At 36.2% G+C, this 24,292-nt stretch overlaps 1 protein-coding gene across 3 annotated transcripts in view; it reads right to left on the bottom strand.

Annotated features, from left to right (window-relative positions):
• ift70 (intraflagellar transport 70) overlaps positions 1–24,292 on the bottom strand; it is a 52,085-nt gene that overhangs the window by 23,787 nt on the left and 4,006 nt on the right. For 2 of the 3 annotated variants that reach the window (XM_055897875.1, XM_055897869.1), the window contains exons 1-12: positions 23,760–23,990; positions 23,342–23,407; positions 22,619–22,828; positions 21,489–21,545; positions 18,714–18,849; positions 18,407–18,511; positions 18,137–18,265; positions 17,110–17,159; positions 16,515–16,667; positions 5,888–5,953; positions 5,571–5,624; positions 3,254–3,319 (exon numbers count right to left, since the gene is read on the bottom strand). In XM_055897875.1, coding sequence (XP_055753850.1) covers positions 3,254–3,319; positions 5,571–5,624; positions 5,888–5,953; positions 16,515–16,667; positions 17,110–17,159; positions 18,137–18,265; positions 18,407–18,511; positions 18,714–18,849; positions 21,489–21,545; positions 22,619–22,828; positions 23,342–23,407; positions 23,760–23,813 — 1,146 coding nt within the window. In that variant the 5' untranslated portion in view covers positions 23,814–23,990. Of the gene's footprint in view, positions 1–3,253; positions 3,320–5,570; positions 5,625–5,887; positions 5,954–16,514; positions 16,668–17,109; positions 17,160–18,136; positions 18,266–18,406; positions 18,512–18,713; positions 18,850–21,488; positions 21,546–22,618; positions 22,829–23,341; positions 23,408–23,759; positions 23,991–24,292 lie in introns of those variants that run through there. The other variant, XM_055897885.1, reaches the window with a different exon arrangement.

The raw sequence follows: 24,292 nt of genomic DNA, 5'->3' as shown, positions 1-24,292 counted from the left end.
CTTAGAGACATAGATTACACACAGGTCACGGGCTAGTCTGGCTTCCTGTACCTTAGAGACAAAGATTACACACAGGTCACGGGCTAGTCTGGCTTCCTGTACCTTAGAGACAAAGGAATCCTTTTTGGTTCCAGGTAGAACCTTTTACACAGAGGGTTCTACATGGAACCAAAAAGAGTTCTACCTGGAACCAAAAAGGGTTCTTCAAAGGATTCTCCTATGGGGACAGCCGAAGAACCCATTTGGAACCCTTTTTTCTAAGAGTGTAGGGTTCCATTAGGGACGCAGCCTAAAGCTAATAAACAAGCTGGTGGCCTGAGAGAGCAGAATGGAAGAATGGAACCTGTAGGGCCTCGGACAAAAGAAAAGGAGAATGAAAGAAAGAAAGGAAGGCCAAATAGATGAGAGAAGGATGACAACAGGATAACATGATAAACAGACAACATCATCAGGATAACCAGACACCATGAACAGGATAACATGATAACCAGACACCATGAACAGGATAACATGATAAACAGACAACGTCAACAGGATAACATGATAAACAGACAGCATCAACAGGATAACATGATAAACAGACAGCATGAACAGGATAACATGATAAACAGACAACGTCAACAGGATAACATGATAAACAGACAGCATGAACAGGATAACATGATAAACAGACAGCATGAACATGATAACATGATAAACAGACAGCATGAACAGGATAACATGATAAACAGACAACGTCAACAGGATAACATGATAAACAGACAGCATCAACAGGATAACATGATAAACAGACAACATCAACAGGATAACAGGATAACCAGACAACATCAACAGGATAACATGATAAACAGACAACATCAACAGGATAACCAGACACCATGAACAGGATAACATGATAAACAGACAGCATGAACAGGATAACATGATAAACAGACAGCATGAACAGGATAACATGATAAACAGACAACGTCAACAGGATAACATGATAAACAGACAGCATCAACAGGATAACATGATAAACAGACAACATCAACAACATGAACAGGATAACCAGACAACATCAACAGGATAACATGATAACCAGACAACATCAACAACAGGATAACATGATAACCAGACAACATCAACAACATGAACAGGATAACCAGACAACATCAACAACAGGATAACATGATAACCAGACAACATCAACAACATGAACATGATAACCAGACAACATCAACAGGATAACATGATAACCAGACAACATCAACAACAGGATAACATGATAACCAGACAACATCAACAACATGAACAGGATAACCAGACAACATCAACAACAGGATAACATGATAACCAGACAACATCAACAACATGAACATGATAAACAGACAACATCAACAGGATAACATGATAACCAGACAACATCAACAACAGGATAACATGATAAACAGACAACATCAACATGATAAACAGACAACATCAACAACATGAACAGGATAACCAGACAACATCAACAGGATAACATGATAACCAGACAACATCAACAACAGGATAACATGATAACCAGACAACATCAACAACATGAACATGATAACCAGACAACATCAACAGGATAACAGGATAACCAGACAACATCAACAGGATAACATGATAACCAGACAACAACAACAACAGGATAACATGATAACCAGACAACATCAACAGGATAACATGATAACCAGACAACATCAACAGGATAACCAGACAACATCAACAGGATAACATGATAAACAGACAACATCAACAACAGGATAACATGATAACCAGACAACATCAACAACAGGATAACATGATAACCAGACAACATCAACAGGATAACATGATAACCAGACAACAACAACAACAGGATAACATGATAACCAGACAACATCAACAGGATAACATGATAAACAGACAACATCAACAACAGGATAACATGATAACCAGACAACATCACCAACATGAACATGATAAACAGACAACATCAACAGGATAACAGGATAACCAGACAACATCAACAGGATAACATGATAACCAGACAACATCAACAGGATAACAGGATAAACAGACAACATCAACAGGATAACAGGATAACCAGACAACATCAACAACATGAACAGGATAAACAGACAACATCAACAGGATAAACAGACAACATCAACAGGATAACATGATAAACAGACAACATCAACAGGATAACAGGATAAACAGACAACATCAACAGGATAACAGGATAACCAGACAACATCAACAGGATAACATGATAACCAGACAACATCAACAACATGAAGATGATAAACAGACAACATCAACAGGATAACATGATAACCAGACAACATCAACAACATGATAACATGATAACCAGACAACATCAACAGGATAACATGATAAACAGACAACATCAACAGGATAACATGATAACCAGACAACATCAACAGGATAACATGATAACCAGACAACATCAACAGGATAACATGATAAACAGACAACATCAACAGGATAACAGGATAAACAGGCAACATCAACAGGATAACATGATAAACAGGCAACATCAACAGGATAACATGATAACCAGACAACATCAACAACATGAACAGGATAACCAGACAACATCAACAGGATAACATGATAACCAGACAACATCAACAACATGAACAGGATAACCAGACAACATCAACAGGATAACATGATAACCAGTTAACATCAACAGGATAACATGATAACCAGAAAACATCAACAGGATAACATGATAACCAGTTAACATCAACAGGATAACATGATAACCAGAAAACATCAACAGGATAACATGATAACCAGACAACATCAACAGGATAACATGATAAACAGACAACATCAACAGGATAACATGATAAACAGACAGCATCAACAGGATAACATGATAAACAGACAACATCAACAGGATAACATGATAACCAGACAACATCAACATGATAACCAGACAACATCAACAGGATAAAAGGTTAACATGAACAGGATAACAGGATAACCAGACAACATCAACAGGATAACCAGACAACATCAACAGGATAACTAGACAACATCAACAGGATAAAAGGTTAACATGAACAGGATAACAGGATAACCAGACAACATCAACAGGATAACATGATAACTAGACAACATCAACAGGATAACCAGACAACATCAACAGGATAACCAGACAACATCAACAGGATAACAGGTTAACCAGACAACAGAGGAAGACAGAGAGAGGAGACTGGCAGATTGTAACCTGTTTGGTCAGCTTGCGTAGTTGATCTGTCAACTTGGCGTTCATCTCATCAAACTTCCTGAAGGCCTGCGTTGGTCAAACACAACAGAGACATGATCAGAGACAGGAATATATACCTCAGAATGTACAGAGAGCAGCAACAATGACACAGGACTTTAAAGTCTCTGTATTATAGAGGACTGGTTCATTACATTGTGGAACATTCAGGTCATTGGCTTTAAACTCTCTGTATTATAGAGGACTGGTTCATTACATTGTGGAACATTCAGGTCACTGGCTTTAAACTCTCTGTATTATAGAGGACTGGTTCATTACATTGTGGAACATTCAGGTCACTGGCTTTAAACTCTACCGGTATGTATTATAGAGGACTGGTTCATTACATTGTGGAACATTCAGGTCACTGGCTTTAAACTCTCTGTATTATAGAGGACTGGTTCATTACATTGTGGAACATTCAGGTCACTGGCTAAAACATGAAACATAAATATATGTGTGTAGTAGTGGTGTGATTAATACTACCGAAGGTTGATGCTAGTAGAGAGTGATTGGTACTAAGGAGAAGGTAGTATACAGTGATTAGTACCAGGCAGTAAGTAATATAGTGTGATTAGTACTAGGGAGTAGGTAGTATGGGGTGATTAGTACTAGGGAGTAGGTAGTATAGAGTGATTAGTACTAGTAGGGAGTAGGTAGTATGGGGTGATTAGTACTAGGGAGTAGGTAGTATAGAGTGATTAGTACTAGGGAGTAGGTAGTATGGGGTGATTAGTACTAGTAGGCAGTAAGTAGTATATGGTGATTAGTACTAGTAGGCAGTAGGTAGTATAGGGTGATTAGTACTAGGGAGTAGGTAGTATAGGGTGATTAGTACTAGGGAGTAGGTAGTATAGGGTGATTAGTACTAGGGAGTAGGTAGTATAGAGTGATTAGTACTAGGGAGTAGGTAGTATGGGGTGATTAGTACTAGTAGGCAGTAAGTAGTATATGGTGATTAGTACTAGTAGGCAGTAGGTAGTATAGGGTGATTAGTACTAGGGAGTAGGTAGTATAGGGTGATTAGTACTAGGGAGTAGGTAGTATAGGGTGATTAGTACTAGGGAGTAGGTAGTATGGGGTGATTAGTACTAGTAGGCAGTAAGTAGTATATGGTGATTAGTACTAGTAGGCAGTAGGTAGTATAGGGTGATTAGTACTAGTAGGCAGTAGGTAGTATAGGGTGATTAGTACTAGTAGGCAGTAGGTAGTATAGGGTGATTAGTACTAGTAGGCAGTAGGTAGTATAGGGTGATTAGTACTACGCAGTAGGTAGTATAGGGTGATTAGTACTAGAGAGTAGGAAGTATAGTGATTAGTACTATGTAGTAGGTAGTATAGTGATTAGTACTAGTAGGCAGTAGGTAGTATAGGGTGATTAGTACTACGCAGTAGGTAGTATAGGGTGATTAGTACTAGAGAGTAGGTAGTATAGTGGTTAGTACTAAGGTGTAGGTGGTATACAATGATTAGTACTAGGAAGTAGGTAGTATAGTGATTAGTACTATGCAGTAGGTAGTATAGTGATTAGTGCATGGCAGCAGCTAGTATAGTGATTAGTACTAGTGGGGAGTAGGTAGTATAGTGATTCGTACTAGTAGGGAGTAGGTAGTATAGAGTGATTAGTACTAGTAGGGAGTAGGTAGTATAGTGTGATTATTACTAGAGAGTAGGTAGTATAGTGATTAATACTATGTAGTAGGTAGTATGGTGATTAGTACTAGTAGGGAGTAGATAGTATAGTGTGATTATTACTAGAGAGTAGGTAGTATAGAGTGATTAGTACTAGGGAGTAGGTAGTATAGAGTGATTATTACTAGGGAGTAGGTAGTATAGTGATTCGTACTAGTAGGGAGTAGGTAGTATAGAGTGATTAGTACTAGGGAGTAGGTAGTATAGAGTGATTAGTACTAGTATGGAGTAGGTAGTATAGTGATTAGTACTAGTAGGGAGTAGGTAGTATAGTGTGATTATTACTAGAGAGTAGGTAGTATAGAGTGATTAGTACTAGGGAGTAGGTAGTATAGAGTGATTAGTACTAGGGAGTAGGTAGTATAGTGATTAGTACTACTAGGGAGTAGGTAGTATGGGGTGATTATTACTAGAGAGTAGGTAGTATAGAGTGATTAGTACTAAGTAGTAGGTAGTATGGGGTGATTATTACTAGAGAGTAGGTAGTATGGGGTGATTATTACTAGAGAGTAGGTAGTATAGTGATTAGTACTAGGTAGTAGGTGGTACAGGGTGTAAATGGTGTGTAGTAGTCGTGTTTTGTTGTTACCTCCTCTGGAGCTGTCTGGCAGGTCAACATGGCGTCCAGAAACTCATACAGATACTGGAACGTAGAGACCACATAGATACACTGTTTATTACATAGCAGGAGAAAGAGGACCAGAAAATGATTTGGGGATGTGTGGCAAGAACAGGACTTTTCAGGAGAAATATAGAGGCCTTTCAATCCCACATGGAAAATGGAATGTGGACTTCACTTCAGGGTCAGACTAACATGTATAATTTTGAAGTAAACTATCCCTAGTGACTGACTGTAGGGATGTAGTGTGAAAATATAGGACAATGAAAGGAACCGGTGGTTCTTACCGGGGTGAGGAACTTGTAGGTGAGGTGTGCATTCTCTGCCATCACATCAGCAGCCAGGTCAAAATACTGAGAGAGAGAGAGAGAGAGAGAGAGTATAAGGAGAGAAAGAGTGAGAGTGAGTGTATAGTAGATATACAGTAGTAGAGTACAGGATAATAGTAGAGTACAGTATAATAGTAGAGTACAGTACAGTAGTAGAGTACAGTATAATAGTAGAGTACAGTATAATAGTAGATATACAGTAGTAGAGTACAGTATAATAGTAGAGTACAGTATAATAGTAGAGTACAGTACAGTAGTAGAGTACAGTATAATAGTAGAGTACAGTATAATATTAGAGTACAGTATAATAGTAGAGTACAGTACAGTAGTAGAGTACAGTATAATAGTAGAGTACAGTATAATAGTAGAGTACAGTATAGTATAATAGTAGAGTACAGTATAATAGTAGAGTACAGTATAATAGTAGAGTACAGTATAATAGTAGAGTACAGTATAATAGTAGAGTACAGTATAATAGTAGAGTACAGCACAGTAGTAGAGTACAGTATAATAGTAGAGTACAGTACAGTATAATAGTAGAGTACAGTACAGTATAATAGTAGAGTACAGTACAGTAGTAGAGTACAGTATAATAGTAGAGTACAGTATAATAGTAGAGTACAGTACAGTAGTAGAGTACAGTACAGTAGTAGAGTACAGTATAATAGTAGAGTACAGTATAATAGTAGAGTACAGTACAGTATAATAGTAGAGTACAGTATAATAGTAGAGTACAGTACAGTATAATAGTAGAGTACAGTATAATAGTAGAGTACAGGATAATAGTAGAGTACAGTATAATAGTAGAGTACAGTACAGTAGTAGAGTACAGTATAATAGTAGAGTACAGTACAGCATAATAGTAGAGTACAGTATAATAGTAGAGTACAGTATAATAGTAGAGTACAGTATAATAGTAGAGTACAGTATAATAGTAGAGTACAGTATAATAGTAGAGTACAGTATAATAGTAGAGTACAGTATAATAGTAGAGTACAGTATAATAGTAGAGTACAGTATAGTATAATAGTAGAGTACAGTATAATAGTAGAGTACAGTATAATAGTAGAGTACAGTACAGTAGTAGAGTACAGTATAATAGTAGAGTACAGTACAGTATAATAGTAGAGTACAGGATAATAGTAGAGTACAGTATAATAGTAGAGTACAGTATAATAGTAGAGTACAGTATAATAGTAGAGTACAGTATAATAGTATTATATAGTAGAGTACAGTATAATAGTAGAGTACAGTATAATAGTATTATATAGTAGAGTACAGTATAATAGTAGAGTACAGTATAATAGTAGAGTACAGTATAATAGTAGAGTACAGTATAATAGTATTATATAGTAGAGTACAGTATAATAGTAGAGTACAGTATAATAGTAGAGTACAGTATAATAGTAGAGTACAGTATAATAGTAGAGTACAGTACAGTAGTAGAGTACAGTATAATAGTAGAGTACAGTATAATAGTAGAGTACAGTATAACAGTACAGTATAATAGCAGAGTACAGTATAATAGTATTATATAGTAGAGTACAGTATAATAGTAGAGTACAGTATAATAGTAGAGTACAGTATAATAGTAGAGTACAGTACAGTATAATAGTAGAGTACAGTACAGTATAATAGTAGAGTACAGTACAGTATAATAGTAGAGTACAGTACAGTAGTAGAGTACAGTATAATAGTAGAGTACAGTATAATAGTAGAGTACAGTACAGTAGTACAGTACAGTATAATAGTAGAGTACAGTACAGTGTAATAGTAGAGTACAGTACAGTATAATAGTAGAGTACAGTACAGTAGTAGAGTACAGTATAATAGTAGAATACAGTACAGTATAATAGTAGAGTACAGTACAGTATAATAGTAGAGTACAGTACAGTATAATAGTAGAGTACAGTACAGTAGTAGAGTACAGTATAATAGTAGAGTACAGTATAATAGTAGAGTACAGTACAGTAGTAGAGTACAGTACAGTAGTAGAGTACAGTATAATAGTAGAGTACAGTACAGTAGTAGAGTACAGTATAATAGTAGAGTACAGTATAATAGTAGAGTACAGTACAGTAGTAGAGTACAGTATAATAGTAGAGTACAGTATAATAGTAGAGTACAGTATAATAGTAGAGTACAGTACAGTATAATAGTAGAGTACAGTATAATAGTAGAGTACAGTATAATAGTAGAGTACAGTATAATAGTAGAGTACAGTACAGTAGTAGAGTACAGTATAATAGTAGAGTACAGTACAGTAGTAGAGTACAGTATAATAGTAGAGTACAGTATAATAGTAGAGTACAGTATAATAGTAGAGTACAGTACAGTAGTAGAGTACAGTATAATAGTAGAGTACAGTACAGTATAATAGTAGAGTACAGTATAATAGTATTATATAGTAGAGTACTGTATAATAGTAGAGTACAGTATAATAGTAGAGTACAGTATAACAGTACAGTATAATAGCAGAGTACAGTATAATAGTATTATATAGTAGAGTACTGTATAATAGTAGAGTACAGTATAATAGTAGAGTACAGTATAATAGTAGAGTACAGTACAGTAGTAGAGTACAGTATAATAGTAGAGTACAGTACAGTATAATAGTAGAGTACAGTATAATAGTAGAGTACAGTACAGTATAATAGTAGAGTACAGTATAATAGTAGAGTACAGTATAATAGTAGAGTACAGTATAATAGTAGAGTACAGTATAATAGTAGAGTACAATATAATAGTAGAGTACAGTACAGTATAATAGTAGAGTACAGTATAATAGTAGAGTACAGTATAATAGTAGAGTACAGTATAACAGTACAGTATAATAGCAGAGTACAGTATAATAGTATTATATAGTAGAGTACAGTATAATAGTAGAGTACAGTATAATAGTAGAGTACAGTATAATAGTAGAGTACAGTACAGTATAATAGTAGAGTACAGTACAGTATAATAGTAGAGTACAGTACAGTATAATAGTAGAGTACAGTACAGTAGTAGAGTACAGTATAATAGTAGAGTACAGTATAATAGTAGAGTACAGTACAGTAGTACAGTACAGTATAATAGTAGAGTACAGTACAGTGTAATAGTAGAGTACAGTACAGTATAATAGTAGAGTACAGTACAGTAGTAGAGTACAGTATAATAGTAGAATACAGTACAGTATAATAGTAGAGTACAGTACAGTATAATAGTAGAGTACAGTACAGTATAATAGTAGAGTACAGTACAGTAGTAGAGTACAGTATAATAGTAGAGTACAGTATAATAGTAGAGTACAGTACAGTAGTAGAGTACAGTACAGTAGTAGAGTACAGTATAATAGTAGAGTACAGTACAGTAGTAGAGTACAGTATAATAGTAGAGTACAGTATAATAGTAGAGTACAGTACAGTAGTAGAGTACAGTATAATAGTAGAGTACAGTATAATAGTAGAGTACAGTATAATAGTAGAGTACAGTACAGTATAATAGTAGAGTACAGTATAATAGTAGAGTACAGTATAATAGTAGAGTACAGTATAATAGTAGAGTACAGTACAGTAGTAGAGTACAGTATAATAGTAGAGTACAGTACAGTAGTAGAGTACAGTATAATAGTAGAGTACAGTATAATAGTAGAGTACAGTATAATAGTAGAGTACAGTACAGTAGTAGAGTACAGTATAATAGTAGAGTACAGTACAGTATAATAGTAGAGTACAGTATAATAGTATTATATAGTAGAGTACTGTATAATAGTAGAGTACAGTATAATAGTAGAGTACAGTATAACAGTACAGTATAATAGCAGAGTACAGTATAATAGTATTATATAGTAGAGTACTGTATAATAGTAGAGTACAGTATAATAGTAGAGTACAGTATAATAGTAGAGTACAGTACAGTAGTAGAGTACAGTATAATAGTAGAGTACAGTACAGTATAATAGTAGAGTACAGTATAATAGTAGAGTACAGTACAGTATAATAGTAGAGTACAGTATAATAGTAGAGTACAGTATAATAGTAGAGTACAGTATAATAGTAGAGTACAGTATAATAGTAGAGTACAATATAATAGTAGAGTACAGTACAGTATAATAGTAGAGTACAGTATAATAGTAGAGTACAGTATAATAGTAGAGTACAGTATAATAGTAGAGTACAGGATAATAGTAGAGTACAGTATAGTAGTAGAGTACAGTATAATAGTAGAGTACAGTATAATAGTATTATATAGTAGAGTACTGTATAATAGTAGAGTACAGTATAATAGTAGAGTACAGTATAACAGTACAGTATAATAGCAGAGTACAGTATAATAGTATTATATAGTAGAGTACTGTATAATAGTAGAGTACAGTATAATAGTAGAGTACAGTACAGTAGTAGAGTACAGTATAATAGTAGAGTACAGTATAATAGTAGAGTACAGGATAATAGTAGAGTACAGTATAGTAGTAGAGTACAGTATAATAGTAGAGTACAGTATAATAGTAGAGTACAGTATAATAGTAGAGTACAGGATAATAGTAGAGTACAGTATAGTAGTAGAGTACAGTATAACAGTACAGTATAATAGCAGAGTACAGTATAATAGTATTATATAGTAGAGTACTGTATAATAGTAGAGTACAGTATAATAGTAGAGTACAGTATAATAGTAGAGTACAGTATAACAGTACAGTATAATAGCAGAGTACAGTATAATAGTATTATATAGTAGAGTACTGTATAATAGTATTATATAGTAGAGTACTGTATAATACTAGAGTACAGTATAATAGTAAAGTACAGTATAATAGTAGAGTACAGTATAACAGTACAGTATAATAGCAGAGTACAGTATAATAGTATTATATAGTAGAGTACAGTATAATAGTAGAGTACAGTATAATAGTAGAGTACAGTATAATAGTAGAGTACAGTATAATAGTAGAGTACAGTATAATAGTAGAGTACAGTACAGTAGTAGAGTACAGTATAATAGTAGAGTACAGTATAATAGTAGAGTACAGTATAATAGCAGAGTACAGTATAATAGTAGAGTACAGTACAGTAGTAGAGTACAGTATAATAGTAGAGTACAGTATAATAGTAGAGTACAGTACAGTAGTAGAGTACAGTATAATAGTAGAGTACAGTACAGTATAATAGTAGAGTACAGTATAATAGTATTATATAGTAGAGTACTGTATAATAGTAGAGTACAGTATAATAGTAGAGTACAGTATAATAGTAGAGTACAGTACAGTAGTAGAGTACAGTATAATAGTAGAGTACAGTACAGTATAATAGTAGAGTACAGGATAATAGTAGAGTACAGTATAATAGTAGAGTACAGTATAATAGTAGAGTACAGTATAATAGTAGAGTACAGTATAATAGTATTATATAGTAGAGTACAGTATAATAGTAGAGTACAGTATAATAGTATTATATAGTAGAGTACAGTATAATAGTAGAGTACAGTATAATAGTAGAGTACAGTATAATAGTAGAGTACAGTATAATAGTATTATATAGTAGAGTACAGTATAATAGTAGAGTACAGTATAATAGTAGAGTACAGTATAATAGTAGAGTACAGTATAATAGTAGAGTACAGTACAGTAGTAGAGTACAGTATAATAGTAGAGTACAGTATAATAGTAGAGTACAGTATAACAGTACAGTATAATAGCAGAGTACAGTATAATAGTATTATATAGTAGAGTACAGTATAATAGTAGAGTACAGTATAATAGTAGAGTACAGTATAATAGTAGAGTACAGTACAGTATAATAGTAGAGTACAGTACAGTATAATAGTAGAGTACAGTACAGTATAATAGTAGAGTACAGTACAGTAGTAGAGTACAGTATAATAGTAGAGTACAGTATAATAGTAGAGTACAGTACAGTAGTACAGTACAGTATAATAGTAGAGTACAGTACAGTGTAATAGTAGAGTACAGTACAGTATAATAGTAGAGTACAGTACAGTAGTAGAGTACAGTATAATAGTAGAATACAGTACAGTATAATAGTAGAGTACAGTACAGTATAATAGTAGAGTACAGTACAGTATAATAGTAGAGTACAGTACAGTAGTAGAGTACAGTATAATAGTAGAGTACAGTATAATAGTAGAGTACAGTACAGTAGTAGAGTACAGTACAGTAGTAGAGTACAGTATAATAGTAGAGTACAGTACAGTAGTAGAGTACAGTATAATAGTAGAGTACAGTATAATAGTAGAGTACAGTACAGTAGTAGAGTACAGTATAATAGTAGAGTACAGTATAATAGTAGAGTACAGTATAATAGTAGAGTACAGTACAGTATAATAGTAGAGTACAGTATAATAGTAGAGTACAGTATAATAGTAGAGTACAGTATAATAGTAGAGTACAGTACAGTAGTAGAGTACAGTATAATAGTAGAGTACAGTACAGTAGTAGAGTACAGTATAATAGTAGAGTACAGTATAATAGTAGAGTACAGTATAATAGTAGAGTACAGTACAGTAGTAGAGTACAGTATAATAGTAGAGTACAGTACAGTATAATAGTAGAGTACAGTATAATAGTATTATATAGTAGAGTACTGTATAATAGTAGAGTACAGTATAATAGTAGAGTACAGTATAACAGTACAGTATAATAGCAGAGTACAGTATAATAGTATTATATAGTAGAGTACTGTATAATAGTAGAGTACAGTATAATAGTAGAGTACAGTATAATAGTAGAGTACAGTACAGTAGTAGAGTACAGTATAATAGTAGAGTACAGTACAGTATAATAGTAGAGTACAGTATAATAGTAGAGTACAGTACAGTATAATAGTAGAGTACAGTATAATAGTAGAGTACAGTATAATAGTAGAGTACAGTATAATAGTAGAGTACAGTATAATAGTAGAGTACAATATAATAGTAGAGTACAGTACAGTATAATAGTAGAGTACAGTATAATAGTAGAGTACAGTATAATAGTAGAGTACAGTATAACAGTACAGTATAATAGCAGAGTACAGTATAATAGTATTATATAGTAGAGTACAGTATAATAGTAGAGTACAGTATAATAGTAGAGTACAGTATAATAGTAGAGTACAGTACAGTATAATAGTAGAGTACAGTACAGTATAATAGTAGAGTACAGTACAGTATAATAGTAGAGTACAGTACAGTAGTAGAGTACAGTATAATAGTAGAGTACAGTATAATAGTAGAGTACAGTACAGTAGTACAGTACAGTATAATAGTAGAGTACAGTACAGTGTAATAGTAGAGTACAGTACAGTATAATAGTAGAGTACAGTACAGTAGTAGAGTACAGTATAATAGTAGAATACAGTACAGTATAATAGTAGAGTACAGTACAGTATAATAGTAGAGTACAGTACAGTATAATAGTAGAGTACAGTACAGTAGTAGAGTACAGTATAATAGTAGAGTACAGTATAATAGTAGAGTACAGTACAGTAGTAGAGTACAGTACAGTAGTAGAGTACAGTATAATAGTAGAGTACAGTACAGTAGTAGAGTACAGTATAATAGTAGAGTACAGTATAATAGTAGAGTACAGTACAGTAGTAGAGTACAGTATAATAGTAGAGTACAGTATAATAGTAGAGTACAGTATAATAGTAGAGTACAGTACAGTATAATAGTAGAGTACAGTATAATAGTAGAGTACAGTATAATAGTAGAGTACAGTATAATAGTAGAGTACAGTACAGTAGTAGAGTACAGTATAATAGTAGAGTACAGTACAGTAGAGAGTACAGTATAATAGTAGAGTACAGTATAATAGTAGAGTACAGTATAATAGTAGAGTACAGTACAGTAGTAGAGTACAGTATAATAGTAGAGTACAGTACAGTATAATAGTAGAGTACAGTATAATAGTATTATATAGTAGAGTACTGTATAATAGTAGAGTACAGTATAATAGTAGAGTACAGTATAACAGTACAGTATAATAGCAGAGTACAGTATAATAGTATTATATAGTAGAGTACTGTATAATAGTAGAGTACAGTATAATAGTAGAGTACAGTATAATAGTAGAGTACAGTACAGTAGTAGAGTACAGTATAATAGTAGAGTACAGTACAGTATAATAGTAGAGTACAGTATAATAGTAGAGTACAGTACAGTATAATAGTAGAGTACAGTATAATAGTAGAGTACAGTATAATAGTAGAGTACAGTATAATAGTAGAGTACAGTATAATAGTAGAGTACAATATAATAGTAGAGTACAGTACAGTATAATAGTAGAGTACAGTATAATAGTAGAGTACAGTATAATAGTAGAGTACAGTATAATAGTAGAGTACAGGATAATAGTAGAGTACAGTATAGTAGTAGAGTACAGTATAATAGTAGAGTACAGTATAATAGTATTATATAGTAGAGTACTGTATAATAGTAGAGTACAGTATAATAGTAGAGTACAGTATAACAGTACAGTATAATAGCAGAGTACAGTATAATAGTATTATATAGTAGAGTACTGTATAATAGTAGAGTACAGTATAATAGTAGAGTACAGTACAGTAGTAGAGTACAGTATAATAGTAGAGTACAGTATAATAGTAGAGTACAGTATAATAGTAGAGTACAGTATAATAGTAGAGTACAGGATAATAGTAGAGTACAGTATAGTAGTAGAGTACAGTATAATAGTAGAGTACAGTATAATAGTAGAGTACAGTATAATAGTAGAGTACAGGATAATAGTAGAGTACAGTATAGTAGTAGAGTACAGTATAACAGTACAGTATAATAGCAGAGTACAGTATAATAGTATTATATAGTAGAGTACTGTATAATAGTAGAGTACAGTATAATAGTAGAGTACAGTATAATAGTAGAGTACAGTATAACAGTACAGTATAATAGCAGAGTACAGTATAATAGTATTATATAGTAGAGTACTGTATAATAGTATTATATAGTAGAGTACTGTATAATACTAGAGTACAGTATAATAGTAAAGTACAGTATAATAGTAGAGTACAGTATAACAGTACAGTATAATAGCAGAGTACAGTATAATAGTATTATATAGTAGAGTACAGTATAATAGTAGAGTACAGTATAATAGTAGAGTACAGTATAATAGTAGAGTACAGTATAATAGTAGAGTACAGTATAATAGTAGAGTACAGTACAGTAGTAGAGTACAGTATAATAGTAGAGTACAGTATAATAGTAGAGTACAGTATAATAGTAGAGTACAGTATAATAGTAGAGTACAGTACAGTAGTAGAGTACAGTATAATAGTAGAGTACAGTATAATAGTAGAGTACAGTACAGTAGTAGAGTACAGTATAATAGTAGAGTACAGTACAGTATAATAGTAGAGTACAGTATAATAGTATTATATAGTAGAGTACTGTATAATAGTAGAGTACAGTATAATAGTAGAGTACAGTATAACAGTACAGTATAATAGCAGAGTACAGTATAATAGTATTATATAGTAGAGTACTGTATAATAGTAGAGTACAGTATAATAGTAGAGTACAGTATAATAGTAGAGTACAGTACAGTAGTAGAGTACAGTATAATAGTAGAGTACAGTATAATAGTAGAGTACAGTACAGTAGTAGAGTACAGTATAATAGTAGAGTACAGTATAATAGTAGAGTACAGTACAGTAGTAGAGTACAGTACAGTATAATAGTAGAGTACAGTACAGTAGTAGAGTACAGTATAATAGTAGAGTACAGTATAATAGTAGAGTACAGTATAATAGTAGAGTACAGTATAATAGTAGAGTACAGTATAATAGTAGAGTACAGTATAACAGTACAGTAAAATAGCAGAGTACAGTATAATAGTAGAGTACAGTATAATAGTAGAGTACAGTACAGTAGTAGAGTACAGTATAACAGTACAGTATAATAGTAGAGTACAGTATAATAGTAGAGTACAGGATAATAGTAGAGTACAGTATAGTAGTAGAGTACAGTATAACAGTACAGTATAATAGCAGAGTACAGTATAATAGTATTATATAGTAGAGTACTGTATAATAGTAGAGTACAGTATAATAGTAGAGTACAGTATACTAGTATAGTACAATATAGTAGAGTACAGTATAATAGTATTATATAGTAGAGTACTGTACAATAGTCTAATATAGTAGAGTACAGTATAATAGTATAGTATAAAATAGTAGAGTACTGTATAATAGTCTAATATAGTAGAGTACAGTATAATAGTATAGTATAATATAGTAGAGCACTGTATAATAGTATAGTATAGTATAATAGTATAGTATACTATAGTAGAGCACAGTATATTGGTATAATATAGCAGAGTACAGTGGACTATAGTGGAGTATAGTAGAGTGCATTATAGTAGTATACTATAGTAGAGTATAGCGTAATTAAGTAAAGTACAGTATAATAGTATACTATAGTAGAGTACAGTAGAGCATAGTATAATATAGCAGAGTACTGTATAATACTATAATATAGCAGAGTACAGTATAGTGCAGTATACTAGTAGAGTACAGTGGAGTATAGTATAATATGGCAGAGTACTGTATAATAGTACAATATACTATAGTACAGTAGAATACCCTACCTCATATTTGCAGTATAGTAGCAACAGGTTTCCGAAGGTGACCGGGGGGAAGGGGATCTGCTGCAGGAGGAAGGCCAGTTTCTCAAAACCCTCCGAGGGCTTCTTATCCATGTTCATCAGGGCCTGGTTGTGGAGCGTCACCGGGTCCAGCTCCTACAAGACAATAGACTTGTGTAAATAACTATTTCTTCTTAACTAACTTGCCTAGTTAAACACAGGTTAAATAAAAAATAAAAGGATATTTCATTGTCCATTGGTTAGAAGGAGAATGTCTCCACACACACACGTTACAACAGCTTTCTGTCTGACAGAGTGCTCGCCTGATCCCCATCGGTGTGTGAGTGTTGATATAGATGGTCACTAGAGGGCAGTACACACTGAGCCACAGATAGAGATATACCGTACAGCACCACCGTCTCCCTACCTACATGTGTGGTAGGGCTGACACGCACACACACACACACACACACACACACACACACACACACACACACACACACACACACACACACACACACACACACACACACACACACACACACACACACACACACACACACACACACACACACACACACACACACACACACAGTACCTCCTCTGATCTGGGTGGCATGTCAGTCAAGGCCTCCTGAGCTGCATCGCCTGGAGACAGACAGACAGAGAGACAGAGTTGAGCTTACGTACAAGCCCTTATGCAGTTTTAAGTAAAAAATTGATAAGTAAAAAATAAGAAATAAAAGTAACAAGTAATTAAAGAGCAGCAGTAAAATAACAACAGCGAGGCTATATACAGGGGGTACCGGTACAGAGTCAATGTACGGGGGCACCGGTTAGTCGAGGTAATTGAGGTAATATGTACATGTAGGTAGAGTTAAAGTGACTATGCATAGATTATAATCAGAGAGTACCAGCCTGGTATACTATTGAGAACTGACAGTTTTTCAGCTGGTACTCTATGACAGCCTGGTATACTATGACAACTGACAGTTGTTCAGGGAAAGGGGCCCGGGGAACAGCGGGTTAACTGCCTTGTTCAGGGGCAGAACAACATATTTTTTATCTTGTCAGCTCGGGGATTCGATCCAGCAACCTTTCAGTTACTGCTACCTGCCGCCAGCCTGGTATACTATGAGAAATGACAGTTTTTCAGCTGGTACTTTATGACAGCCTGGTCACAGTACACCCCCTGGAAAGAATACTAGTCTACCACAGTACACCCCATGGACAGAATACTAGTCTATCACAGTACACCCCCTGGACAGAATACTAGTCTACCACAGTGCACCTAGTCTATCACAGTACACCCCCTGGACAGAATACTAGTCTATCACAGTACACCCCCTGGACAGAATACTAGTCTATCACAGTACACCTAATCTATCACAGTACACCTAGTCTATCACAGTACACCTAGTCTATCACAGTACACCTAGTCTATCACAGTACACCCCCTGGACAGAATACTAGTCTATCACATGGCGTTCGACACCAATCTATCTCCTTAATGCTGAGAGTCAAGCAGAGACGCATCAAGTCCCATTTTCAGGCCGGGGATTGAACTCCCAACCCTCCAATCTCAGGGCGGATAGTCTAACCACAAGGCTGCTGAATGTACTCACAGTTTTTGAGCTGGTATTCTATAGCAGCCTTGAGGTTGAAGCCTTCTATGAGGGCGGTCTCATGTAGGATCAGGGTGTTCCCAACACTCCTCACGTCAATGCCCTCTGTCGTCATGCCAACGCTCAGCTCTGGACGACGAGAACACACACACAGCACAGAGAGACACAGGCTGGTCAGGGGAAAACGTGGATGAGAAGGAGGGTCACTAAGAGAAAACCCTTAGGTATCTAACTAAACAGGTGTGCTGTCATTTTGAAGCCCAGTTTTACCTGGATGTTCCCTGATCCCTCTCTCGATGATCTCTCCGATGAACTTGAGGGCCTGACCATACTGTTTCATACTGTAGTAACACAGACCTATGTTGTAGGACAGTTCTGAGACAGGAGGGAGGAGAGAGAGGCAGGGAGAGGAGGAGGGAATTGGGGGGGAGGGAGAGGAGGGAGAGGAGGGAGAGGGAGATAGGTAGGGGGGAGGGAGAGAGAGAGAGAGATTCAGCAAATGCAAGAGACTTTTAGGACAGCCAAAAGGTTAGAAGTTTTCCTTTGTGTGTGTGTGTGAGTATGTGCGTGCAGTTACCTGGTTGGTAGCCCAGCACCTGCATGGCAGACATGAACTTCTTGCAGGCCTCCTCGTACTCCCCCTCCTTGTAGAGTAGACAGCCCATGTCCACGTCATAGTCTGGGTCGTCCTGGGGAAGCTGCTCTACCAGTGTCTGACAGGGAGAGGGTTCATAAAGGGCTTATAAGAGGGCATAAAGGGTTATAGTGATTCATAAGGGCGTATTCATTGAGGAAATGAGTTATAAGGGGTTACAAGGGTTTCTAAATGGATCAAAAACACTAACAAAGCAGTTATAAGGGGTTATATTAAGTTCTCCTGACCTCATGACATACAGTAACTACCAGGTTATATTAAGTTCTCCTGACCTCATGACATACAGTAACTACCAGGTTATATTAAGTTCTCCTGACCTCATGACATACAGTAACTACCAGGTTATATTAAGTTCTCCTGACCTCATGACATACAGTAACTACCAGGTTATATTAAGTTCTCCTGACCTCATGACATACAGTAACTACCAGGTTATATTAAGTTCTCCTGACCTCATGACATACAGTAACTACCAGGTTATATTAAGTTCTCCTGACCTCATGACATACAGTAACTACCAGGTTATATTAAGTTCTCCTGACCTCATGACATACAGTAACTACCAGGTTATATTAAGTTCTCCTGACCTCATGACATACAGTAACTACCAGGTTATATTAAGTTCTCCTGACCTCATGACATACAGTAACTACCAGGTTATATTAAGTTCTCCTGACCTCATGACATACAGTAACTACCAGGTTATATTAAGTTCTCCTGACCTCATGACATACAGTAACTACCAGGTTATATTAAGTTCTCCTGACCTCATGACATACAGTAACTACCAGGTTATATTAAGTTCTCCTGACCTCATGACATACAGTAACTACCAGGTTATATTAAGTTCTCCTGACCTCATGACATACAGTAACTACCAGGTTATATTAAGTTCTCCTGACCTCATGACATACAGTAACTACCAGGTTATATTAAGTTCTCCTGACCTCATGACATACAGTAACTACCAGGTTATATTAAGTTCTCCTGACCTCATGACATACAGTAACTACCAGGTTATATTAAGTTCTCCTGACCTCATGACATACAGTAACTACCAGGTTATATTAAGTTCTCCTGACCTCATGACATACAGTAACTACCAGGTTATATTAAGTTCTCCTGACCTCATGACATACAGTAACTACCAGGTTATATTAAGTTCTCCTGACCTCATGACATACAGTAACTACCAGGTTATATTAAGTTCTCCTGACCTCATGACATACAGTAACTACCAGGTTATATTAAGTTCTCCTGACCTCATGACATACAGTAACTACCAGGTTATATTAAGTTCTCCTGACCTCATGACATGCAGTAACTACCAGGTTATATTAAGTTCTCCTGACCTCATGACATACAGTAACTACCAGGTTATATTAAGTTCTCCTGACCTCATGACATACAGTAACTACCAGGTTATATTAAGTTCTCCTGACCTCATGACATACAGTAACTACCAGGTTATATTAAGTTCTCCTGACCTCATGACATACAGTAACTACCAGGTTATATTAAGTTCTCCTGACCTCATGACATACAGTAACTACCAGGTTATATTAAGTTCTCCTGACCTCATGACATACAGTAACTACCAGGTTATATTAAGTTCTCCTGACCTCATGACATACAGTAACTACCAGGTACATGTTTCTGGTCTTTAGTTCTGGTTTAGTTCTGTTCTAGTACAGTTCTGTTCTATTCCTGGTTAAGTTCTGGTTCTAGTTCCGGTTCTGGTTTAGTTCTAGTTCTGGTTAAGTTATTGTTCTAGTTATGGGTCTAGTTCCGATTCTGGTTTAGTTCTGTTCTAGTTCTGGTTAAGTTATGGTTGTTGTTCTGGGTCTAGTTCTGGTTCTGGTTAAGTTATTGTTCTAGTTCTGGGTCTAGTTCCGGTTCTGGTTTAGTTCTGTTCTAGTTCTGGTTAAGTTATGGTTCTAGTTCTGGTTCTAGTTATGGTTCTGATTTAATGATAGTACTAGTTATGGTTTAGTTATGGTTCTAGTTATGGTTCTGATTTAATGATGGTACTAGTTATGGTTCTAGTTATGGTTCTGATTTAGTTATGGTTCTAGTTCTGGCTCTAGTCATGGTTCTATTGATGTTCTAGTCATGGTTCTAGTTCTGGTTCTAGTCATGTTCAGGTTCTAGTCATGGTTCTCGTTCTGGTTCTAGTCATGGTTCTAGTTATGGTTCTAGTCATGGCTCTAGTCATAGTTCTAGTGCAGGTTCTAGTCATGGTTCCAGTTCAGGTTCTAGTCATGGTTCTATTGATGTTCTAGTCATGGTTCTAGTTCTGGTTCTAGTCATGGTTCTAGTCATGGTTCTAGTTCAGGTTCTAGTCATGGTTCTAGTTCATGTTCTAGTCATGGCTCTAGTCATAGTTCAAGTTCAGGTTCTAGTCATGGTTCTAGTTCAGGTTCTAGTCATGGTTCTAGTCATGGTTCTCGTTCTGGTTCTAGTCATGGTTCTAGTTCTGGTTCTAGTCAGGGTTCTAGTTCAGGTTCTAGTTCTGGTTCTAGTCATGGTTCTATTGATGTTCTAGTCATGGTTCTAGTTCTGGTTCTAGTTCAGGTTCTAGTCATGGTTCTAGTTCAGGTTCTAGTTCAGGTTCTAGTCATGGTTCTAGTTCTGGTGCTAATTATGGTTCTAGTTATGGCCAAGTCCAGTATATGTCCAATACTAGTTACTACTAACCTTCGCTCCGGGGTACTCCTCTTCTCCGTACTTGATGGATGCCTGCAGTTTGATCATCTGTGGGAGAGATGGACAGAACATGGGTCGGAAGAGAGAAAATAACTAAGAGAATATGGCTGAAGAATAGAACTATATCTCAGTGTGGTAGGATAACTCTACCTGGTGGGTCTGGTAGTAAACATTATAACTCTACCTGGTGGGTCTGGTAGTAAACATTATAACTCTACCTGGTGGGGCTGGTAGTAAACATTATAACTCTACCTGGTGGGTCTGGTAGTAAACATTATAACTCTACCTGGTGGGGCTGGTAGTAAACATTATAACTCTACCTGGTGGGTCTGGTAGTAAACATTATAACTCTACCTGGTGGGGCTGGTAGTAAACATTATAACTCTACCTGGTGGGTCTGGTAGTAAACATTATAACTCTACCTGGTGGGGCTGGTAGTAAACATTATAACTCTACCTGGTGGGTCTGGTAGTAAACATTATAACTCTACCTGGTGGGGCTGGTAGTAAACATTATAACTCTACCTGGTGGGTCTGGTAGTAAACATTATAACTACCTGGTGGGGCTGGTAGTAAACATTATAACTCTACCTGGTGGGTCTGGTAGTAAACATTATAACTCTACCTGGTGGGTCTGGTAGTAAACATTATAACTCTACCTGGTGGGTCTGGTAGTAAACATTATAACTACCTGGTGGGGCTGGTAGTAAACATTATAACTCTACCTGGTGGGGCTGGTAGTAAACATTATAGCTCTACCTGGTAGGGCTGGTAGTAAACATTATAACTCTACCTGGTGGGTCTGGTAGTAAACATTATAACTCTACCTGGTGGGTCTGGTAGTAAACATTATAACTCTACCTGGTGGGTCTGGTAGTAAACATTATAACTCTACCTGGTGGGGCTGGTAGTAAACATTATAACTCTACCTGGTGGGTCTGGTAGTAAACATTATAACTCTACCTGGTGGGGCAGGAGAGGTACCGGATCCTGGTAAATAGGTTCCAGAACAAAACAGTCCAAAACTGAGAGGTTCCGGGTCCTGTTGTGTCAGGATCCGGCTCAAATGAAACACTGATTCTACCTCTACCTTGGTATTATAACTTAATGTAGGAAGTGTACCTTGGTGTGGCTGGTAGGGTTGTCCAATAGAAAGGTAGCCTTCATGGCCTCGGGGTAGGCACAGGCCCCGTACAGAGACTGGGCGTAATACAGCTTGTACTCCTCCACCTCGGGGTGTAGCTGGGTCAGCTGCTCATAGCACTCTGCTGCGTTGGTGAAGTCCTGCATGTGGTAGTAGCAGTAGCCTAGCAGAGACAGGGCTGCCCGTGACTGGGAGGAGGAGGAGAAGGTAGAGGAGGAGAAGAATAAGAAGATTACGGGCTCCACTCAATCCATATCGCCCAAGTTCAGCACTATATGGTGATTGACATTTAAAGGTAATGTTCCTGCATTCATGGTAAACGCTGCATATATCGCTCTAAAGGTAATCGAAAATTACCTTTAAAATTTTAAGAACGCTATAGCGCTGAACTTCGCCGATACGGGTTGAATCGAGCCCTAGATGTATCGTCCAATGAAATAGACTGAGGGACAGTCTGTTTGTGCTATCATGACAAGCCCTCGTCACTCATTGGCAAGCTAAACATTGGCTTGCCGGTGACAGCAATGGAGTTGGCAAGAGCACAAACTGATCTGGGAGCAGGCTATAGAAGGAGACAACATATCTGGGACCGGGCTATAGAAGGAGACAACAGACCTGGGACCGGGCTATAGAAGGAGACAACAGACCTGGGAGCAGGCTATACACACACACACACACACACACACACACACACACACTACCTTCATCTGTTTCTGCAGTTCATTGCTGAGGATGTGGATAGCCTCTCCATACCGCCCATCTTTGATCTATAGGAGGAGAACAGAGTTAGCAGCTAGTTATAAAAGAATACATTATCTATCTAGCTAGCTATGTTGTCACACTTAGTTCGTTCGCTATCGTTAGGCTATAGCCTGAGCCTTGAAATGGAAGGGTCTGTCAGGCTAGCTTAATCAAAGTTAGCTAGCTTGCTATAGCCCCAATTTGTGAAATTCGTATTGTGACGTTAGCTAGCTTGAATTCGCTATATAATCAACATAATAACTTGATAAAATACCACAAGTTAAAATAACCAGTTTCATTATCAGCTAGCTAGCTATCATGGCTAGCGTTAGTATCCATGGTATGTAACGTTAGCTATGCAAGCGACCAACTTCTCACCATTTTGTAGACAGTGGCGGTGTATTCGCCGTCTTTAATCGTTGTCAGTGTCATGATTTGTCCGCTCAATCTACAGTTCTCAAAGGTAAGACTATTTTCACCTGAAAAATGATTGCCGATTCACCAATAATCCCAATTAGTGCACCATGTTTAGGCGTTATTTACTTTTCTACACATTCAACGCACAGGAAGTGTTACTTAGCAACCGTACCGGAAACGGAAACCCCGACGTTGAATAACTTTAAAACAACCAATGAGGAGCGTCTGTTGTGAGGTATACCATAGAGATTGACAGAGACCTTTAGTGGCCAAAAGGCTGTTTTAATAATATGGGCAGCACCATTGAAGACTTCCACCATTCTTCTGCCATTTTAAAGTAGCCAACTGGGTGGGGGTTCCTATGGGTTGTAGCACAGACTATCCATTATATTGACCAGAATTGAAAGTGGCCGCTCTAACAATGAAAATAAATGTGTTAAAAAATGGAAGGCAGTGGGAGGAGGCAAGATCAGGTGGGACCATTCTAGACAATG

The sequence above is a fragment of the Salvelinus fontinalis genome, chromosome 2 (genome assembly GCF_029448725.1).
Source record: "Salvelinus fontinalis isolate EN_2023a chromosome 2, ASM2944872v1, whole genome shotgun sequence".
Classification (NCBI taxonomy): Eukaryota; Metazoa; Chordata; class Actinopteri; order Salmoniformes; family Salmonidae; genus Salvelinus; species Salvelinus fontinalis.
The sequence above is the reverse complement of the archived record's forward strand: the minus strand, read 5'-3'. Positions and strand labels throughout refer to the sequence as shown.